The following is a 20,944-nucleotide window of genomic DNA, read 5'->3' on the forward strand; positions in this document are numbered from 1 at the left end:
CAAGAAATTATTATAGATTGGATGAGACCAAACATGTGATGACTAAACATACTGTGGTAGCCTGGATTGAATCCTAGATCAGTAAAAAAGGGCATTAATGAAAAAACGAATAAACTCTGTAGTTTCATTAGAATTGTACCCATATCACTTTCTTAGTTTTGCTAAATGTACACGGTTTTGCAAAATGTTAACAATTAAGGGAAACTGGGTGAAGAGTACATGGGACCAATCTGAGCAACTTAAAGTTATTAAAAAAATTTAAATGACGTTGACCAGAAAGAGTTAACTACATATTCTTTTATGAAAAGTTCATCATAAACTAACAGGTCATATGATTATACTGTGTTAAAAATGTCATGAGAATGCCCACATAAAAGAATATATATTTGGTTCCAGGGAAAACATAGTTGGTTTGGAGAGATGAGAAAGTGCTTTCTTCCTTAAGTTTAATGTATGAACAGTTTTGCATATATGAACAACTTTTATTAATACTGAACTGCTAGGTCGCTTTTTTCCTCATTCCAGAGAACAACTCTGCTGCTCACAGATATAATTTTACTTTACATAAATTTGCTGTCTAAACTGCTAGAAGATAAGTTTATCAAAACTAAAATAACATCTGTTCACTTTCATAAATAAAATTCATGTGCCACTTGATGCGTCTAGTCAAAAATGCACACTGCTTTGACATATCTCTATGGGACACGGACAGAATCCAGGGTTCAGGTAGCAGGAGTGAGTATAACAGATAGTAATCTCTCAGTTCAGTCAATAAGGCAGAAACTCTCCAGCTGATTTCTAGAGTGGGCATGGTGTATATTTGGAAAGATAATCTTAAGAAACATACTGAACAATTTATGTGCCGGAACTCATCCTAAGTGCTTGTACAAGACAAACATCCTGAATCTTCATAAAAACCGTTAGGTACTGTACTACTATTAGCTTACTTTTACAATTTAGGAGCGAGGCATGCTTCTAAAGGTAGAGCCACTTTTCCAAAGCAAACTACCAGGAGCTAAGTTCCAGCTCTCTGCTACCGCACCGCGCCGCACCGCGCCGCTCCCTCCCTCTGCGCATGTGCATCCCCGCCTTCTGCTGCTGGCTCGTCCTTCCGCGGCCTCCAGCCCCTCGTGGGAAACAATCCCTATCCTCCAGGTCCACGGGCGAGGGAGCTGCGGGTGAGCCCCGGAGGGTGGGGGCGAGGGCCGAGCGGGCTCCGCGCGGCTGGGAGAGCCGGCCGAGGCAGCGGTGCCGGGTGGTGGGTTGGAGCCCCGCGAACACTGCGCGACCCCGGGAGTCTGCAGCGTCTGCAGAACTGAAGGGACGGCAGGCGGGGACGCTTCCGACTTAAGGGGCCAGAGTCCCGTGTGGGAACGCGGCCTCTCAGGCTCACTCGGTCTGCAGGTGTTCCGCCCCTCAGCGGAGCGGGCGGCGCTGTCCTGTGGCCGCGGGTGGGGAGTGCGCGTGCGTGAAGTGTGAGCTGGGCCCACGGGGTGGGGGGCGGGGGCGGATAGGAGGTAGGGGAAGAGCGATTGCGCCTGTGTGACATGTTTGTGCGCACTTAACGTAGTGACGTATACGTCTCTCCTGCGCCAGGCTTACGGGGAGCCGGGAGGCTGTAGGAGACCATTGTCTCCTGCAGGGCCCAGAAATAAATGAATTTCCCGGACCAAATTGCCGCCTAGAGACTTGGTTTTCTTATCTGTAAAATGCAGACCTCTATAGTGCTTGCCTCTTTGGGTTGTTTTGAGCGCCCACGTTTTGTCAGCTGCTGTTGTATTTGTTCTGTATAGGCGGCTGGAGCTTGGACCCCTCCGTTAAGTCGTTTGTGAAATGGATTGGAAGGGGCTGGACCACCTAGCCACCAAAGCCTTTTCCTGGCTCTGTTAACATTACTCGGATCCTAAGTTATTATTTGTTATATCTTCATTTGTTATTTGTTGTATATAATCATGACACGGTGTCCTGAAGCCATCGAAGGCTGTGTGATGGTGGAAGGTCTGGGACAAATTTAAGAAGAGAGGTGAGCTGGAGATGAGCGGGGTGGGCACACAGGCTACACAGGAAATGTCACCTCTTTAGAAATTTGTGAAGCCATAGTTCGGGTTGAAAGGCTCACCAGCCATAGTTAAAATTCTGTCATTATCCGAGCCTAACACCTCTTCCTCTCCTAACTCTCCATTCACTTTTTCCTGAGGTTAGCTGCCCTCGAGCAGTGTTCCATTATTGATGGCTTCTAGAGAAATGCTGAGGTTCCTGCTCCCAGGATGGTAGTGCAGACAGGTCCTTTTTGGGTTATCAGTTTCTTATTGAAAGATGCAAAAAGAAATGAGCCCGAGAAGATGACTGGCTCAGATCATGCAGTTTGTTAGTGACAGAATCACAGTTGAAAGTCAGGTCTGCAGATTCTTGGGCCACAGCCCATTTTGTCATTTTGTTAGGTCAGAGTTAGTTTTTTATTAAAAGATCCTTTTGAAAATTGTAAGCAGCTTAGAACAGACTTTTTAAAAAAATAAATCTTGCCTTAAACACTCCCATCCCTTTTTTCAGAGGTTTCTTTGATTATCTGATCTCATAGGATTAATGGTGTCAGCAGATGAGAGTCAGATAGGATTAGTGACTAAACAGCAGTGAGAAGGTGTTTTTACCCCCTAGAACCTCAGTTATGACAAATCCCTAGTGTATCCTTTACTTTACTGTTCTGTGTTAAAAATCCTCTCATGTTTTTAATTTTTCTGTGTTACAAAACCTAAATTGGTAATAAATCTTCCCAACCTAGGGATCGAACCCAGGTCTCCAGCATTCTTTATGGACTGAGCCACCAGGGAAACCCGGTAATAAATCAGTAAGAAGCAAAAGTTTACATTCACTCGGTGAAAAGTATCAGGTCTAAGGTCAACATAAATGGGAGCCACACGTGAGCAGGTAAGTGTCTTGTGTGTGGAGCTGTGTAGGCTGGTGAATCCAGAAACTACAGGACAAGCCAAGTTCTTACTTCCTTCTTTCTCCCTCAGCTCTCCCTCCTCCACTAAGAGTGAAAAATGAACAAATCCCAGGTGAGTTTTTTTTTATTCCCACTTTATCTAAAATGAGTTTTCTAAAGTTTTTAAAGGGGTCAGCTCATTTGTGTTTCTGGCTTCAGTAGCAGATAGTCCTGGCTTTTGTTTCTGCATTTCCACTTAAATTTCAACCTAATACATGCAGTCTTGCTCCTTTAATACCTCTCCACCTGAATCATTTCTGGAAAAAGCCACCAAATTGTAGTCAAATCCAGTTTTTGTCTTTGTCTTAGTCTTAGTGGACCCTTTTGCAGCATTTGATACTATTATGCATAGTCTGTTTTGAAAGTCTGCTCTGCTGTTGTCTTTGACGCTACGCTCCTAGTTCTCCCTTTCCTAACTTCTTCCAGCGTGAAGTTGTCTTTGCCTTTTGCCCCAACATTGCTTATCCCTGGGTTTATTGCTTATCCATTGTTTCTCTGTTCTTAGACAACTGCTCTTCTCAGATACCTATTTTTCCTGACAACTTTTGTCTTTAAAAATTAAAATACTTTAAAATTGTTAGTATATTAACATGGTTTTTAAAAAAATGTAAGTGATACAGAGAAAGTAAAAATTCACATCCCTTCCTCTCTGTACCTTAGGCTTCCTCCACGTAGGGTGACATTTGTTTCTCATCTAAACCGTGTCTCTTTCACTGAGAGTGAGAGAGGTTTTATTAACGATTATGCTGGAACAACTGGCATATATTGGGACAGTCCCAGATAAACTGCAGTGTACAGTCACTCAGCTATAGGTATACATTCTTTCTGGTTTCTTGTTTGTCCTTCCAGTGTTTCTTTATTCAGTTGAAAGAAAGTATGAGCCCTCTTTTATTTAAATGGGAATCTATTATATTAGGGCTTTTTAAGTTTAGGTGCACCTGTACATACCTGGCAATGTCTTAAAAATGCAGATTTTGATTCAGTAGATCTGGGTTGGGCCTTGGAAGGTGCATTTCTAATCAGATGGAGCTGATTCTGCTGCTCAGAGAACCACACCAAGTAGTGAGTCTAAACACTGTTTCCCATTCTTTCTTTTTTTGGTTGCTTTTTTCACTTCTTTTTTCAGCTTGTCCCAGGGAATCTGTCTGTAACAGAACGTGGATTACTTCTTTCTTTGTTATAATCACATGGAAATTCAATTCTGAATGTTCCATAGTTTATTAAACTAGTAATTAACTATTTCCAACCTTTTGCTACTATAAACTCTGTTTTGATGAATAACTTTGTACATTAGGTTTATTCTATCATATACATCCCCAGAAATGAGATTTATTCTGTCAGGTAAATTTCCAGAAGTGATATTTGGGAATATATAAATTCCCAAAGGGTTGACTACAATTGATAAACTTGATCTGTTTGGTGGGATTATAGATACTTTGTACTTACATTGGCATTGCATGAGAGTGCTTTTTCTCCACAGCTTCTCCCGTAGAAATAATGTGGTTCACTTTTGGATTTTGACATCTGATAGGTAAAAATTAGTATTTTATGTAGTTTACATCTGTACTTATCCTAATGCTCAGTGAGATTGAAGATTTTTTTCACATATCTAAAAGATGTCTTGTTTTTATGTTTCTGTGATCTGTTCATGTCTTTTACCCATTTTGCTCTTAGGTTTCTGGCTTTTTTTTCTTTTTTTCAATGTCTGGTTAGCTCTTTGCATGTTAGTGATACTAATGCTTATCTTTCATATAAGTTACAGAATATTATTTTCTTGTATATCATTTGTCTTTTGATAATTGTTCCTGGTCTCCCTCCCCTCCCCATGCAGGTGTTCTGCTTCAGGATACCACATTTCACTTAGTCATCATGTTTCCTTAGGCTCCCCTTGGCTGTGACAATTCCTCAGATTTTCCTTGTTTTTGATGACCTTGTCAGTTTTGAGGAGTATAAATCAGGTGTTTTGTAGAATGTCCTTCACATGGGAATTGTCTACTGTTTTTCCTATGATTGATTATATTGGGGTAATTGTTTTCTTGGAGAAAGACCAGAGAGGTAAAATGTCATTTGGTCATGTCTTATCAGGGGTAAATTCTCTCAAATGACTTTTCACTTTTCAAAAAATGATGTACCACTGTTGATCACCAGCCTGAAGCTGTGCAGTATTAACTTTCTCCACTGTAAAGTTACCCGTTTTTCCCTCTGTTTTCGTAATATACTGTTTGGAAGGAAGTGGGGGGTTATACCACCCCTCCTTCTCAGTGGCGTATCCACATAAATTAGGCATTCTGCACAGGAGATTTTAATATTTATTAACTCAGTCAGTGTTTAATATCAATATGAGCTCATGGCTAGTTACTTTTTACTTATTATAGTCCAAGTACTACCTTGTTCACTTTGTTGCTCAAATCGTTTGTCCCACCTTGGTTATTAAATAAACCACTTTCAACGAACCCCATTGTTGTGTTTCTGTTTGAGTACTTCTTCTATACTTTCTGATGCTAGAAGATAGTCCAGGCTCATATTTCCTGCCCTAGAATAAGCCATTTTCCCCTGAAGAGCTCTGCTTCCTTTTATTGGAGTTTAGTGTTAGAAACCAAGACTGGAGGGCTGAGTATGCTATTGGTTTGTAATTCCTTATAGATCCTGTCAGCTGACTGAACAAGAAAATATTTATGTATACTAACACATATCTATGAATAATATTTCAGCATGTAACCATCTGTATTTATATTAAGCTAAGTATTAGTTCACACTAATGTCTCCTGCTGTAATCATTATCACCTGAAACATTCTGACCTTATCCCCTTGCTTGTCTATAACTCCCATTCCAGCATTTTGGCCACCACCATCATCATTTCTTTACTTAATTGTTCAATTCCAGCATACATATATAAGTTATTTCAAAGTTACTAACCTATGGACTCTTGGTTCCTTCCAGTTTTTGGTCATTATGAATTAAGCTGCTAGAAACATATGTAGGTTTTTACCTAGATACATGTTTTTTAAATAGCTAGAGTGTGAAATTAAAAATACTTGATCATATGTTAAGACTTCAGCTTTGTACAAAGTTGAAACTGCCCAATTATTTTACAAAAGTGCTGTATCATTTTATATTTCTAATTATGAATGAGAATTCCTCTTGTTCTGCATCTGGACCTGAAATTGACATTGTCATTGTTTTAGATTTAATGGTTCTAATAAATGTGTTATGGCATCTCACTTTTGTTTTAATTTACATTTCCTTAATACACATAATGGGCTTCCCTGGTGACTCAGTGATAAAGAATCCGCCTGCCAGTGCAGCAGATGTGGGTTTGATCCTTGGGTAAGAAATATCCCCTGGAGAAGGAAATGGCAATCCACTGTACTATTCTTGCCTGGGAAATCCCATGCACAAAGGAGGCTGATGGGCTACCGTCTGTGGGGTCACAAAGAGTTAGACACAACTTAGTGACTGAACAACAACAATGACAAATGACATTGAGCATTTGTTCATAAATTTATGAACTGTCTGTATGTCTTTACTTGACCTGTTCACATTTTTTATCCATTTTTTAATTAGGCAATTTATTTTCTTACTAATTCTTTTGTATATTTTAAATGCAACTTCTTTATTAGATATATATGTTGCAAATATTTTCTCCCACTCTGTGGCTTGTCCTTTCATTTTCTTAGAAATGACTTTTGCAGGTTAAAATATTTTTAATGAAAGCCAATCCATGTATTTTTTTAAAAAATGGAATGTGATTTTTCTGTTGTATTCAAAAACTTTTCATGAAACCCAAGATCACATAGATCTCCTATCTTCTGTGTTCTAGAAATTTAATAGTTTTGCATTTTATATCTAGGTCTGTGATTCATTTTTGTTAACATTTGTATAAAGTGTAAGGTCTGTGTCTAGGTTCATTTTTTTTGCATAGATGTAGAGTTGTTGAAGCATTTGTCAAAAGACTGTCTTTTCTCAATTTAAATGCCTTTAGGGCTTTGTTGAAAATCAGTTCACTAAAACAAACTGATGAATATGACAACAAAGAAACAGACTCACAGATACAGAGAACAAGCTAGTGGTTATCAGTGGAGAGAGGGAAGTGGGGAGGAGCATGGTAGTAGGGGGTTAAAAGGTACAAACCTCTATGTATAAAATAAATAAGCTATAAAGATATACTGTATAACACAGGACTATTGTCAAAATTATATAACCATTATAAGTGGAATATAGTCTTTACAACTTGTGAATCACTGCGTTGTACACCTAAAACTTACATAGTATTATGCATCATCTATACCTTTTTTTATTTCATCAGGTGACTATATTTCAGTGGATCTGTACCTGGACACTCTATTCTGTTCCATTAAGCTATGGGCTTCTTTCACCAATAACGCCCTGTCTTGGATATTAGTTGTTGTTGTTTGGTCACTCAAAGTGCTCAACTCTTTGCGACCCCATGGGCTGCAGCACCATCTCCCAGAGCTTGCTCAAACTCATGTCCATTGAGTCTGTGATGCCATCCAACCATCTCATCCTCTGTGGTCCCCTTCTCCTCCTGCCTTCAATCTTTCCCAGCATCAGCATCTTTTCCAATGAGTCGGTTCTTAGCATCAGGTGGCAAAAGTATTGGAGCTTCAGCTTTAGCATCAATCCTTCCAATGAATATTCAGGGTTGATTTCCTTTAGGATTGACTGGTTTGATCTCCTTACAGTCCAGGGGACTCTCAAGAGTCTTCTCCAGCACCACAGTTTGAAGGCATCAATTCTTCAGAGCTCAGCCTTTTTTATTGTCAAACTTTCATATCTGTACATGGCTACTGGAAAAACCATAGCTTCGACTATATGGACCTTTGTAGGCTAAATAATGTCTCTTTTTTAATATACTGTCTAGGTTTGTCATCGCTTTTCTTCCAAGGAGCAAGCGTCTTTTAATTTCATGGCTGTGGTCACCACCCACAGTGATTTTGGAGCCCAAGAAAATAAAGTCTGTCACTGTTCCCATTGTTTCTCCATCTATTTGCCATAAACTGATGGGACCAGACGCCATGATCTTCATTTTTTGAGTGTTGAGTTTTAAGCCAGCTTTTTCATTCTCCTCTTTCAATTTCATCAAGAGGCTTAATTTTTCTTTGCTTTCTGCCATAAGGGTAGTGTCATCTGCATATCTGGGTTATTGATATTTCTCCCAGTAATCTTGATTTCAGCTTGTGTTTCATCCAGCCCAGCATTTTGCGTGATGTACTTTGCATGTAAGTTAAATAAGCAGGGTGACAATATACAGCCTTGACATACTCCTTTCCCAATTTTGAACCAGTCTGTTGTTCCATGTCCATTCTAACTGTTGCTTCCTAACCTATATACTGGTTTCTCAGGAGGTTGTGAGATGGTCTGGTATTCCCATCTCTTTAAGAATTTTCCACAGTTTGTTGTGATCTACACAGTCAAAGGCTTTAGCATAGTCAATAAAGCAGAAGTAGATGTTTTTCTGTAATTCTCTTGCTTTTTTGATGATCCAACAGATGTTGGCAATTTGATCTCTGTTTCCTCTGGCCTTTCTAAATCCAGCTTGAACATCTGGTTATTTGTACATGTTATTTGGTAGCTTTGTATAAGTCTTGAAATCAGGTAATGTGTAAATCCTCTTTTTCCTTCCATATTGCATTGGCTATTCTGTTGCTTTACCTTTCTATATAAACTTTAGAATCGTTTGTCAGCGTCTCCAAAATAGCTGGGATTTTAATTTGAATTGCATTGAATTTGTAGATTATATTGGAAGGAACTGACATCTTAACAATACTGAATTGTCTTGAGTGATGAATATGGACTGTCTTTCCCTTTATTTAGATCTTTGATTTCTTCCATCAGTTTTTGTTTTTCTGTATATCCTTGTAATGTATTAGTTTTATATTTGAGTCCTTTTTTTGGTGGTGGTGGTGTTGTAAATGGTTTTTTTTCATTCAAAATATGAAATTCCAGTAGTTTATTCTGATATGGGAAAATAGTTGGCTTTTTTATATTGACCTTGTATCCTATGATGTTGCTATATTTGCTTATTACTTCCAGGATTTTTATTCTTTTCCTTTTTTCAGAGTCTTTGGGATTTTCTGCATAGACAATCATGTTGACTTCAGATAAAGACAGTTTTATTTTTTCTTCCTAATCATCTACCTTTTATTTCAGGTTTTTCTGTTTGTTTTGTCTTAGGTCTTTCTGTACTAGCTAGGACTTGAATAATAGTCTTGAAACAGAGCATCCTTGCTCTTTTCCTGCATTTCAGGGAAAAGTGTCAAGTCCTAACAGTAAGTATTGAGGGGGTAACAGGCAGGAAGGCCAGGGGTCTCCAAATGGAGGAAATAGCCTGCAAGTATCAGACTTTTTTTTTTTTTTTTTTTTAATTTCTTTCTTAAGCAGCAGGAGGAAACAAACTAGTGATATATTTTTTCCCCTTCTCTGCTGCTGCTGCTGCTAAGTCGCTTCAGTCATGTCCGACTATGTGCGACCCCATAGACAGAAGCCCACCAGGCTTCCCCATTCCTGGGATTCTCCAGGCAAGAACACTGGAGTGGGTTGCCATTTCCTTCTCCAATGCATGAAAGTGAAAAGTGAAAGGGAAGTCGCTCAGTCATGTCCGACTCCCAGCGACCCCATGGACTGCAGCCCACCAGGCTCCACCGTCCATGGGATTTTCCAGGCAAGAGTACTGGAGTTCCCCTTCTCTACACAAATTTAAAAAGAGATTTCTCTTAAAATACTGTGTTGCCATAATGACACCTGGTTCCACCTGAACTTAACTTTTCTCAAATTTTGAGCTAACAAATACATTTTTCTTATGGAAATGTTTGTGTTAAGCTATGTTAATGTACTATACATTTACCCCAGACTCTTGTCTTCAAGTCGATTCCACCTAAAGGCTTAGAACTGACTTGGCAAACCACTACGTTATCCTCATACATTGTTCTCCTAAGTCATGTAAATGAAACTTTTTGTATGGTGATCTGCCTTTATAGGAGATTCAAGTCAATCATTTTATGGCCCTGGATGACCCCCCTGGTGCCAAGATTACCTCAGAATGCATCCTGTGGGTGAGGGGCCTGGTGCCATTCTCTGAGTTTTGAGACATTGCTTTCTTTCATTAACAGACTGCTAGTAACTATATAACATCCAGCTAAAGACTAACAGGTGGGTATCTTTCTGCCCCCTTCTGATGTCTATGTCAAAAGCTTTCTCTATCCGTTTTATACTTTAATAAAACATTATTACACAAAAGCTCTGAGCGATCAAGCCTCATCTCTGGCCCCGGATTGAATTCTTCTCTGGAGGCCAAGAATCCCAGTGTCTTTCGTGGTTCAGCAACAACCTTTCAGTATGATGTTCTCTTCTTCATCAAGTTGGGAAAGTTCCCCTCTATTCCTAGTTTACTGAGAGGTTGAGAGGTTGTTTTTTTTTTTTCATTATGATAAATGACTGTTTTTTCTTCATTAGTTGCTATTATTGTGTCATTTTGCTTCTTTGACTTCCTGATACGTTGGATCATGTTCTTGTTTTGTGTTTTTTTTTAATGTTGACCCAGCCTTTCATTGTCGTCATGGTCGTTGTGAAGTCGCTCAGTCGTGTCCGACTCTTTGTGACCCCATGGACTGTAGCCTACCAGGCTCCTTTGTCCATGGGATTTTCCAGGCAATAGTACTGGAATGGATTGCCATTTCCTTCTCCAAGGGATCTTCCCAACCCAGGGATCGAACCCGGGTCTCCCGCATCATAGACAGACGCTTTACCGTCTGAGCCACCAGGGACCCTTTCATACCTGCAATAAATTCCACTTGGCTGTGTTTATATTTCTTTTTATACATTGTCAGATTTGATTTACCCATGTTTGAGGATTTTCGCATCTCTGTTATTGAAAGATAATCTGATCTTTATTTTTCTCATAATATCCTTATCTAGTTTGGTATTAGGGTAATGTTGGCCTCAGGAAATGGCAACCCACTCCAGTACTCTTCCCTAGAAAATCCTATGGATGGAGGAGCCTGGTGCAGGCTACTGTCCATGGGGTGGAAAAGAGTCAGACACGACTGAGCGACTTCACTTTCACTTTCACTTGGCCTCATATAATGAGTTTGGAAGTGTTATTTCCTGGAGGAGATTATGGAGAATTGTATTAGTTTTTCCTTAAATGTTTATTAGAATTCACTAGTGACACTGTCTGGGTTGGTGCTTTCTCTTTTGGAAGTATTTTAATTATTGATTTAATTTTTTTAGCAGAAATGAATCTTTTCACGTTATCTCTATCTCCTTTGTGTGAATTTCATAGCTGTGTCTTTTAATTTCATCTATGTTACCAATTTTTCAGGGGCAGAATTGTTTGTAGTATTCTCATTATTTTTTAATGTCATTAGGATTAGTAGTGTAAATCTGTCTTTCATTTCAGAGATTCACAGTTTGCTTCTTTTTTACTTGGTTAGATTGGAGGCTTTTAAAATTTTTATTGATCTTTTCAAAGAAGCAACTTTCAGTTTCATTGACTTTTCTATTTTTTTCCACATTTTCAATTTAACTGATTTATTTTAATAAAAATTCCTTTATTTTGCTTGCTTTGGGCTCAGTTTGCCTTTTTTTCCCTTTAGTTTACTAAGATAGAAGGTTAGATTATTGATTTAAAATCTTTTCTAATATATGCATTTGATGCTATAAATTTCCCTCTGGTACTGCTTTCACTGCATCCCACAAATTTTGATATATCGTATTTTCATTTTTATTCCATTTCATTTAAAGTAGTTTAAAATTTTCTTTGAGACTTCTTTTTTGACCTATATGCTATTTAATTTTCAAGTATTTGAGGGATTTTTCAGCTATCTTTTGCTTATTGATTTCTCTTTAATTCCATTGTAGTCTGATAATATATTTTTTATGATAGCTATTGTTTTAAATTTGTTATGGTGTGTTTTGTGGCCTAGACTATAACCTATCTAGGTGAATGTTCCATAAGAGGTAGAATAGAATGTAGAATGTGTGGCTTATTTTTTTGGATGGAATATTCTAGAAGTTTCAGATCATGTTGATTGACAGTACTGTTCAGGTCATCTATATACTTACTGCTTTTCTGCCTGCTTTATTTCTCAGGACAATTGGAGGGGTATTGAAGTCTCCAGCTGTGGCTATAGATTTGTCTGTTTCTCCTTTCAGTTCTGTCACTTTTTGCTGTATGTATTTTGATACTTTTGTTGGATACATACAAAGCCATCTAATGAGTTCTTAATTTCAGATACTATAATTTTCAACTTTGGAATGCCCATTTTATGCATGTATGTATGTACATGTACATGTTTGTATACACATTTATCAGAGGTCCCCAAGACTATCACTAGGTGCAGTGATTTTCTGGGACGACTCAGCATGTAGTTGTACTTAGGGCTGTGACTTATTAAAGTGAAAGGATACAAAGCACAGTCAGCAAAGGGAAAAGATACTTGGGGTTTAGTCCCAAGTAGAGGACCCCAGGCATAAGCTCCTAAGACTTTTCCCAGGACAGGCTTAAGTCCTACAGCAATGAGATGTGATGACAAATGTGAAATGTCTGCCAGGGAATCTCATTAGACACTCAGCGTTCAAAATGTTTATTAGGGGCTAGTCACGTAGGTACTGTTTGCTTAACATATAACAAAGTCTCAGACTCCAGAAGGAATGTACATGAGCAGAAAAAACCATATAGTTCACACAAACAGTTCAGGCTCAGTGAACCATTCTTACCAAGGACTGGTAAGAACCATCATGAACTCCAAATTCCCAGATACCAGCCACAAGACACCCTTGTAGCAGATCTTTCAGAAGATAGCAGTCTCAGGCCTGCTCTATTAATTCTTTATCTACAACAGACATACCATGTATCTGTTGACTTCTCCCATCCTTTCATTTATTTTGTTCATATTTTCCTCTTTTATATTAATTATAATTCATTCTGAAGTTCTTTTGTGTTATAATATCTGAGTCTCTATGTTGTTATTCATTCAGTCATGTCTGACTCTTTGTGACCCCATGGACTGCAGCATGCCAGGCTTCCTTGTCCTTCACCATCTTCAGGAGCTTGCTCAAACTCATGTCCTGAGTCTGTGATGCCATCTAACCATCTCATCTGTTGTCCCCTTCTCCTCCTGCCTTCAGTGTTTCCCAGCATTAGGGTCTTTTCTAATGAGTCATCTCTTTGCATCAGATGGCCAAAGTATTGCAGTTTCAGCTTCAGCATCTTTCCAGTGAATATTCAGGGTTGATTTCCTTTAGGATTGACTGGTTTGATCTCCTTGCAGTCCAAGGGACTCTAAAGAGTCTTCTCCAAAACCATAATTTGAAAGCATCAGTTTTTCAATACTTATCCTTCTTCATGGTCCAACCCTCACATCCATACAGGACTACTGGAAAAAACCATAGCTTTAACTATACAGACCTTTTGTAGGCTAAGTAATATGTCTGCTTTTTAATATGCTGTTTAGGTTTGTCATAGCTTTTCTTCCAAGGAGCAAGCATCTTTTAATTTCATGGCTGCAGTCACCATCTTCAGTGATGTTGAAGCTCAAGAAAATAAAGACTGTCACTGTTTCCATTGTTTCCCCATCTATTTGTCATAAAGTGATGGGACCAAATGCCATGATCTTCGTTTTTTGAATGTTGAGTTTTAATCCAGCTTTTTCACGCTCGTCTTTCACTTTCATCAAGAGGCTCTTTAGTTCCTGTTTGTTTTCTGCCATAAGGGTGGTGTCATCTGCATATCTGAGGTTATTGATATTTCTCCTGGCAATCTTGATTCCAGCTTGTGCTTCATCCAGCCCGGCATTTCTCATGACGTATTTTGCATATAAATTAAATAAGCAGGGTGACAATATACAGCCTTGACATACTCCTTTCCCAGTTTTGAACCAGTCCATTCCATGTCCAGTTCTAATTGTTGCTTATCGACCTGCATACAGGTTTCTCAGGAGGTAGATAAGGTGGTCTGGTATTCCCATCTCTTTCAGAATTTTTCACAGTTTATTGTGATCCACACAGTCAAAGGCTTTAGTGTAGTGAAGCAGAAGTAGATGTTTTTCTGGAATTCCTTTGATTTTTCTATGATCCAACAGATGTTGGCAATTTGATCTCTGGTTCCTCTGCCTTTTCTAAAACCAGCTTTAATTCTGGAAGTTCATGGTTCACGTACTGTTGAAGCCTTGCTTGGAGAATTTGTAGCATTACTTTACTAGCATGTGAGATGAGTGCAGTTGTGCGGTAGTTTGAGCATTCTTTGGCATTGCCTTTCTTTGGGATTGGAATGAAAACTGACCTTTTCCAGTCCTGTGGCCACTGCTGAGTTTTCCAAATTTGCTGGCATATTGAGTGCAGCACTTTCACAGCATCATCTTTCAGGATTTGAAATAGCTCAGCTGGAATTCCATCACCTCCACTAGCTTTGTTCATAGTGATGCTTCCTAAGGCTCACTTGACTGGCTCTCGGTGAGTGCTCACACCACTGTGGTTATCTGGGTCATTTAGATATTTTTGTATAGTTCTTCTGTATATTGTTGCCACCTCTTCTTCATATCTTCTGTTTCTGTTAGATCCATACCATTTCTGTCCTTTATTGTGCCCATCTTTGCATGAAATGTTCCCTTGGTTTCTCTTAGTTTTTTTGAAGAGATCTCTAGTCTTTCCCATTCTGTTGTTTTCCTCTTATTTCTTTGCATTTTTCACTTAGGGAGGCTTTCTTATCTCTCCTTGCTTTTCTTTGGAACTCTGCATTCAGTGGGTACATCTCTCCTTTTTTCCTTTGCCTTTTGCTTCTATTCTTTTCTCAGCTTTTTGTAAGGCCTCCTCAAACAAACATTGTGGTTATTCTATCATTGTCCTTTTCCTTTGGCCTTGTCTCTTCGTATAACATGACATTTTCTGTTGGATGGTGAGCATTATCTCTAACAACACAGATATTAGGAGAGGCTCCAAAAATTATCTGAAGTAGAGAGGATTCATCCTTTTCTCTGCTGGGCAGGTGGAATACAGAACTGGTCACTTTAATCAGACATGAGTGAGCTTGGTTAGGGCCCATAACATATTAGTTTTAATCCTTCTTTTCATTTTAACAACTGAAATTTTTACTTCCTTAGTAAAAGTTAACTTTATAATACAAAAGATAATATGAAATAACTTTTTCTTGGTCATCCCATTCTACGTTTTGTATAGTGCTAGCTCCTACAGTTTCCAGTTTAATACATGTTAATGTGTATGTCTTCTCATTAAGAATAATATTTGTAGCAACTAGGACCATTCCACCCTCTCATGGAAACTCAATTTATACAAGATACTACTTTTATCCTACATAGTATAGCATTAAAAAAAAGCAAAAGTTGCTCAGTCGTGTCCGACTCTTTGCAAGCCTATGGACTATACAGTCCATGGAATTCTCCAGGCCAGAATGTTGGAGTTGATAGCCGTTCCCTTTTCCAGGGGATCTTCCCAACCCAGGGATCGAACCCAGGTCTCCCACATTTCAGACAGTTTCTTTACCAGCTGAGCCACCAGGGAAGCCCAGCATTAAAGAAAGCAGTCCTAAATTTTTAGTAAACTAAAGAGATTCAGTTCAGTTCAGTTGCTCAGTCATGTCCGACTCTGTGACCCTACGGACTGCAGCATGCCAGGCTTCCCTGTCCATCTCCAACTTCCGGGCCTTGCTCAGACTTATATCCATTGCATCCATGATGCCATCCAACCATCTCATCCTCTGTCATCCCCTTCTCTTCCCACGTTCAGTCTTTCCCAGCATCAGGGTCTTTTTTAACATCAGTACTTCACATCTGGTGGCCAACTTATTGGAGCTTCAACCTCAGCATCAATCCTTGCAATGAGTATTCAGGATTAATTTCCTTTCAGACTTTATCTGATTTTATCTCCTTGCGGTCCAAGGGACTCAAGAGTCTTCTCCAACACCACAATTCAAAAGCATCAATTCTTCAGCACTCAGCTTTCTTTATAGTCCAACTCTCTCATCAATACCTGACTACTAGAAAAACCATAGCTTTGACTAGACGGACCTTTGTTGGCAAAGTCATTCTTTTAAATATTTTCCACTCGTATAGCTCTGACAATTTCTTATAGAAAAGGAATGTACTGTTACAGGAGCAAGTGTCATTCAAAGATGTATGTGTGGACTTCACCCAGGAAGAGTGGTACCTGCTGGATCCTGCTCAGAAGATATTATACAGAGACGTGATCCTTGAAAATTATAGCCACCTTGTCTCCGTAGGTAAGAATTCTTTTCCACATGATTACCAGTAGCATGCATTTCTTAGCTGATGAAATGTAAAAACTCCCTGTGAAATTTTCTGATGGAGATTCAAGGCCCTAAATGACTGGTCCCTTTTGCCCACTATAAAGTATGCTGTAGTCTTACCTCCTTGGGAATTGGTTTATTTAGGCACCTCTTTTAGATAGTTCCCAAAGCTGTACCTTTCTTCCCCATCATTTTTTTAGAGTTCTTGAAGCCAGACTGTTCAGCCATAGTCCTGTGTTACTCTCTTTACAGGGAATTGCATTACTAAGCCAGAAGTGATCTTCAAGATCGAGCAAGGAGAAGAACCTTGGATACTAGAGGAAAGATTCCCAAAACAGTGGCACTCAGGTGAGTTAGTGAGTTCACAGGCAGATGGAAGCCAGAGGAAATGAGGTCTTAGGCCATTGGTATATGATTCCAACCCCTGACCTTTGAAAGTGATTGACAGTTGGCCCACATACTTATGTTACCTTAATCACATTCTTCTGTATGTCACTTTCACTCATAAATCTTTCCCTTTCTTCTTTGACATTTTAGAGTCATCTACCTATAGTCATAATCCAAACTCATTTGGCTCCATCTGAGATAATTTTTCTTGATTATTTTAAAACTGTCCACCTTCCATCTATTGTCTTTGGACATCTTTTGTTAGATGGTATGATTCATGTAATACTTTAATATATTCATTTAACAAATATATGGTGAGCATTCAGTATGACCCAATTATGTTTATACATAATTAAAAGAATGTCCCTATTATCAGAGTGTGTAATACAGTGAGAGACAAAAAGCATTCGTGTGTGTGTATGAAGATGTATGTGCATGTATACACACACACATGGTGTTGGGTGGTGGTAAGTACTGTGAAGAACTGAAGCAGTGAAAAGGGGGTTAGAGAATGATAACATCCTATTTGTAATCAAATATACAGAATTCAAGAGAAAATGGGCTTCCCTCGTGGCTCAGCTAGTAAAGAATCCGCCTACAAAGCAGGAGACCTGAGTTCAATCCCTGGGTTGGGATGATCCCCTGCAGAAGGGAACAGCTACCCATGCCAGTATTCTAGCCTGGAGAATCCCATGCACTGTATAGTCCATGGGGTTGCAAAGAGTTGGACGCGACTGAGCGACTTTCACTTCACTTCAAGAGAAAATATATTTTATGAGGTACACAATAGATATTAGTCTCTAATAAATTAAAGTGTGAGCTCTGTGGATTCTGAATACTCCCGGCAGAGGGAACATCAGGTGCTGGTGTTAAACTTGTCAGACTAGTGTGCCGTTAGAGTATCTAAGGAAGTATAACGATGTCATGGTAGCTGGAGGTGAGTGGGCATGGGGGAGATTGGTAGGAGATGATGTCATAAGTAGCATGGACTGTGGCAGATATATTAATTTTATTTTGAGTGATGTGGGAAATCCTCAGGCTTTTTTCAGTATATATAAATCAAATTAAGCTAGCAGATTGGATTTACAGTTTAAAAGACTCCCTCTGACTTCTCTGTTGTGACCATGTGATGGGTGGATGGTGCTGAGGCACAAGCAAGGAAAGAATACCAGTTAGGATACTATTGTATACCCAGAGGAGAGAAGCTAGCTGCTCAGGCTATGTTGGAAATGCTGAAAAATGGTGGATTTGTACATATATCTTGAACATGAGGCCAAGAGGATTTGTTACTGGGTTGGATATAGAGTGTGAAAGGAGGAGGAGTTGAGCATGAATTCAGTGATTTGTTTCCAGTACCTGATAACTTAGAGTACTATTTACTGAGAGAAAAAATTTGGAGGAGCGATTAGAGGAGAGTTAGTACAGTTGGTCACAAGAAGCTTGGGATAACTGCTAGACTCTGGGAGAGACATACATAGAACTTCTTTGTAAAAGACCATGCAGTAAATATTTTAGGCTTTGTGGGCCACACATGGTCTCAATTGCTGCTGCTGCTCTTCCTCCTCTTACATCTTTCTCTTCTTTCTCTTCCTCCTCACTCTTATATTTCCCTTTAAAAACATCCTTAGTTCTAGGCCCACAACCTTACAGTCAAGAGTTTGCTGACCCCTTTTCTAGAGAGTGGTTGTTTGTAAATGAGAGAGGTAGTTGTGGTGCAGTACTGCTTTTACAAGGTGTGTGAATCCACTAAATCTTGTCATTAGAGGAGATTGAGGGGAACAGTCTGAGTCACTTGAAAATTAGAGAGCCTGGTTTCCCAGGGGTCAAATAAGGAACATTCAGCCATCCATTACTACCTTAAATGGCAACCATGGGTTCAGTGTCCTAAACCTGTTATCCCCTGTTACTAGTTTTTTCAAATTCCTAATGTTATTTTCTTTTCCATCTTCTTCATATTCATCTATTCATTTTCTCACTTGTCACTGATACCTGACTTGATCTTCCTAGTTGTTGTTTTTTCCTGCCTAAAGCATCCAATTTATCTTTCACTAGCCTAACAAAGTTGATCCTTATTAATAAATGAAATCAAAATCTCCTTTCAGTGACTGTCACAGTCTAGCGCTGTTTTACATATCTGTATCTTTTTTACTGCTCTTCAGAGTTCATTTTAAACTTCATGCTATCTTATGTCTTAAATTTCACTTTTAAATATTTTCTCATTTTTCTATAATTTTCACTTTGGTTTATTTTGCCTTTTAAGTAACTTAATTAAAATTGGGCATGCAAAGTGTTTAAACATTGCATGGTCTATAATAATGGCTTGTTGTTATTATTTTGGGCTTCCCTAGTGGCTCAGAGGGTAAAGCGTTATTATTATTTCACTTACTTTAAGTTAGTGATCAATTTTTTGCTGTAACTTAAATAGTCTGTATTTTATAACCCTAATCCACTAGCATCTGTAGCCCCAAAACTCATACCTGATGATATGATTGTTGCTTAGGGTTTCTATCATTGCTGAGATGTTGTTTTCCCAAAGAGAAGCTTGAGATAATTATTTGAATCTGAGATGGAATAAGTTTCATATATATATTACTCCAGGATTCTTGGGCTTCCCTCATGGCTCAGCTAGTAAAGAATCTATCTGCCTGCAGTGTGGGAGACCTGGGTTCGATCCCTGGGTTGGGAAGATCCCTTGGAGAAGGGAACAGCTACCCACTCCAGTATTCTGGCCTGGAGAATTCCATGGACTGTATCGCCCATGGGGTCACAAACAGTCGGACACAACTGAGCGACTTTCACTTTCAGTATATATAGATATATATGTACATATATTACATATATATGTGTACATATATATCTCGATATACACACACACATACATATATATACATACACACCATATATGGTATAAAGTACATAGTTGAGGCCAGAACTAGAAGTATCCATACTTTCTTTTCATACTTTTCCTGATTCTGATATTTTAATAATTACTTTGTTGAACCAAGTTTAGAAGAGATCACTCTTTTTCATCCATTCAGAAAGCATTCTATAGTATTTTTACTAAATGCACATTCTCTTATTTTATCCTGAAGTACAGGTTGAAAATAATTCATACGCACATCAGTTTTTAAGAATCATAAATGTCCTGTCTCCTCAGTGAAGTCAGAGAAAATAGAATTTTGCTAACACCTGCCTAGACTGTGATCATGACACAGGGTGTATCGTTGAGCAATGGACTTGTTTCATCTTACAGTGAATTAAACAGGTAGTAACTTCTAAAGGCAGCAGGTGGAGACTGAAAATGATAGGGATGTTGTAGAGTTTGTTGGCTTTGTTATTTTATTATTAGTTTTGTGGTTTGTTGTTTTAAATTAAAGTAGCATTTCCTGGAGGATGTTCAGGTCCCAAGAAGAGCCAAGGCTGGAGTGTAACTAATTACATAAAAGGTGTGTTTTTGAGAATGAACAATTTGTTAAATATCCAGCTAGAACTGCACATATTTTTTAATGGACTTACAGAATTATGACTTGAACTCATAATATGAATTCAGTTTTTGTTTTAATTTGTGTTTGTCAAGGTAGTAACTATTATCAGTTAGTCTTTGGAGCCATGGACTCAGGACTGTTTTAGATTTTTTTTTTAACATATATTAATATTGTTTCACCTAGTTAGTCACTCAGTCATGTCCAACTCTTTGTGACCCCATGGACTGTAGCCCACCAGGCCTCTGTCCATGGAATTCTCCAGGCAAGAATACTGGAGTGGGTAGCCATTCCCTTCTCCAGGGGATCTTCCTGACTCAAACAGTCGAACCTGGGTCTCCTCCTTTTCAGGCAGATTCTTTACCATCTGAGCCACCTGGGAAGCCAGTTTCATTGAGTAGTGACAGTAAAGAATAGCCAAGAATTTTTACAATAAAGTTTGTTGAAGGCCTCAGAACCATATATTAACAGAAAAATATGATCGTTATAGGTCTCATCTGTAAGCAAAAGCCACAGATAGTCTAGATATGAAAGCAGAAAACCTTGATGTAAATTATAAACTTAGATATGAAAGCAGACTTAAAGATCAGTATTGGTTCAGGAACAAAATTGTTTTGGGGGAAAGTAAGGCAGCAGATTGAAATAAAGAAACGTATGCCTTGATGGTTGGGACAACTTCATTAACAGCTGTGAGTCCACAGAATGAGCCTGGTCCTTTTGCAGAGATGGTCTGTCCATCATCTGTTTTGTATTTCCTGTTGGGCATTTGTGTTGTTGCGAATCACAGCTTGATAGAGAGTTAGAGTCTG

General features: G+C 38.8%; 2 protein-coding genes across 3 annotated transcripts in view; one reads left to right on the forward strand and one right to left on the reverse strand.

Moving 5' to 3' along the window:
* LOC109553937 (zinc finger protein 33B-like) overlaps positions 1-1,099 on the reverse strand; it is a 54,259-nt gene extending 53,160 nt beyond the window's left edge. For both annotated transcript variants that reach the window (XM_019954270.2, XM_019954267.2), the window contains exon 1: positions 948-1,099. The gene's annotated coding sequence lies outside the window, so the exon portion shown is untranslated. The remainder of the gene's footprint in view (positions 1-947) is intronic.
* Positions 1,084-20,944, forward strand: part of ZNF248 (zinc finger protein 248) — a 28,088-nt gene continuing 8,227 nt past the window's right edge. The window contains exons 1-5 of the mRNA XM_019953996.2: positions 1,084-1,178; positions 2,780-2,925; positions 3,015-3,056; positions 16,113-16,239; positions 16,519-16,614. Of these exons, the coding sequence (XP_019809555.2) occupies positions 3,042-3,056; positions 16,113-16,239; positions 16,519-16,614 (238 nt within the window). The 5' untranslated portion in view covers positions 1,084-1,178; positions 2,780-2,925; positions 3,015-3,041. The remainder of the gene's footprint in view (positions 1,179-2,779; positions 2,926-3,014; positions 3,057-16,112; positions 16,240-16,518; positions 16,615-20,944) is intronic.

The sequence above is a fragment of the Bos indicus genome, chromosome 28 (genome assembly GCF_029378745.1).
Source record: "Bos indicus isolate NIAB-ARS_2022 breed Sahiwal x Tharparkar chromosome 28, NIAB-ARS_B.indTharparkar_mat_pri_1.0, whole genome shotgun sequence".
Taxonomy (NCBI): Eukaryota; Metazoa; Chordata; class Mammalia; order Artiodactyla; family Bovidae; genus Bos; species Bos indicus.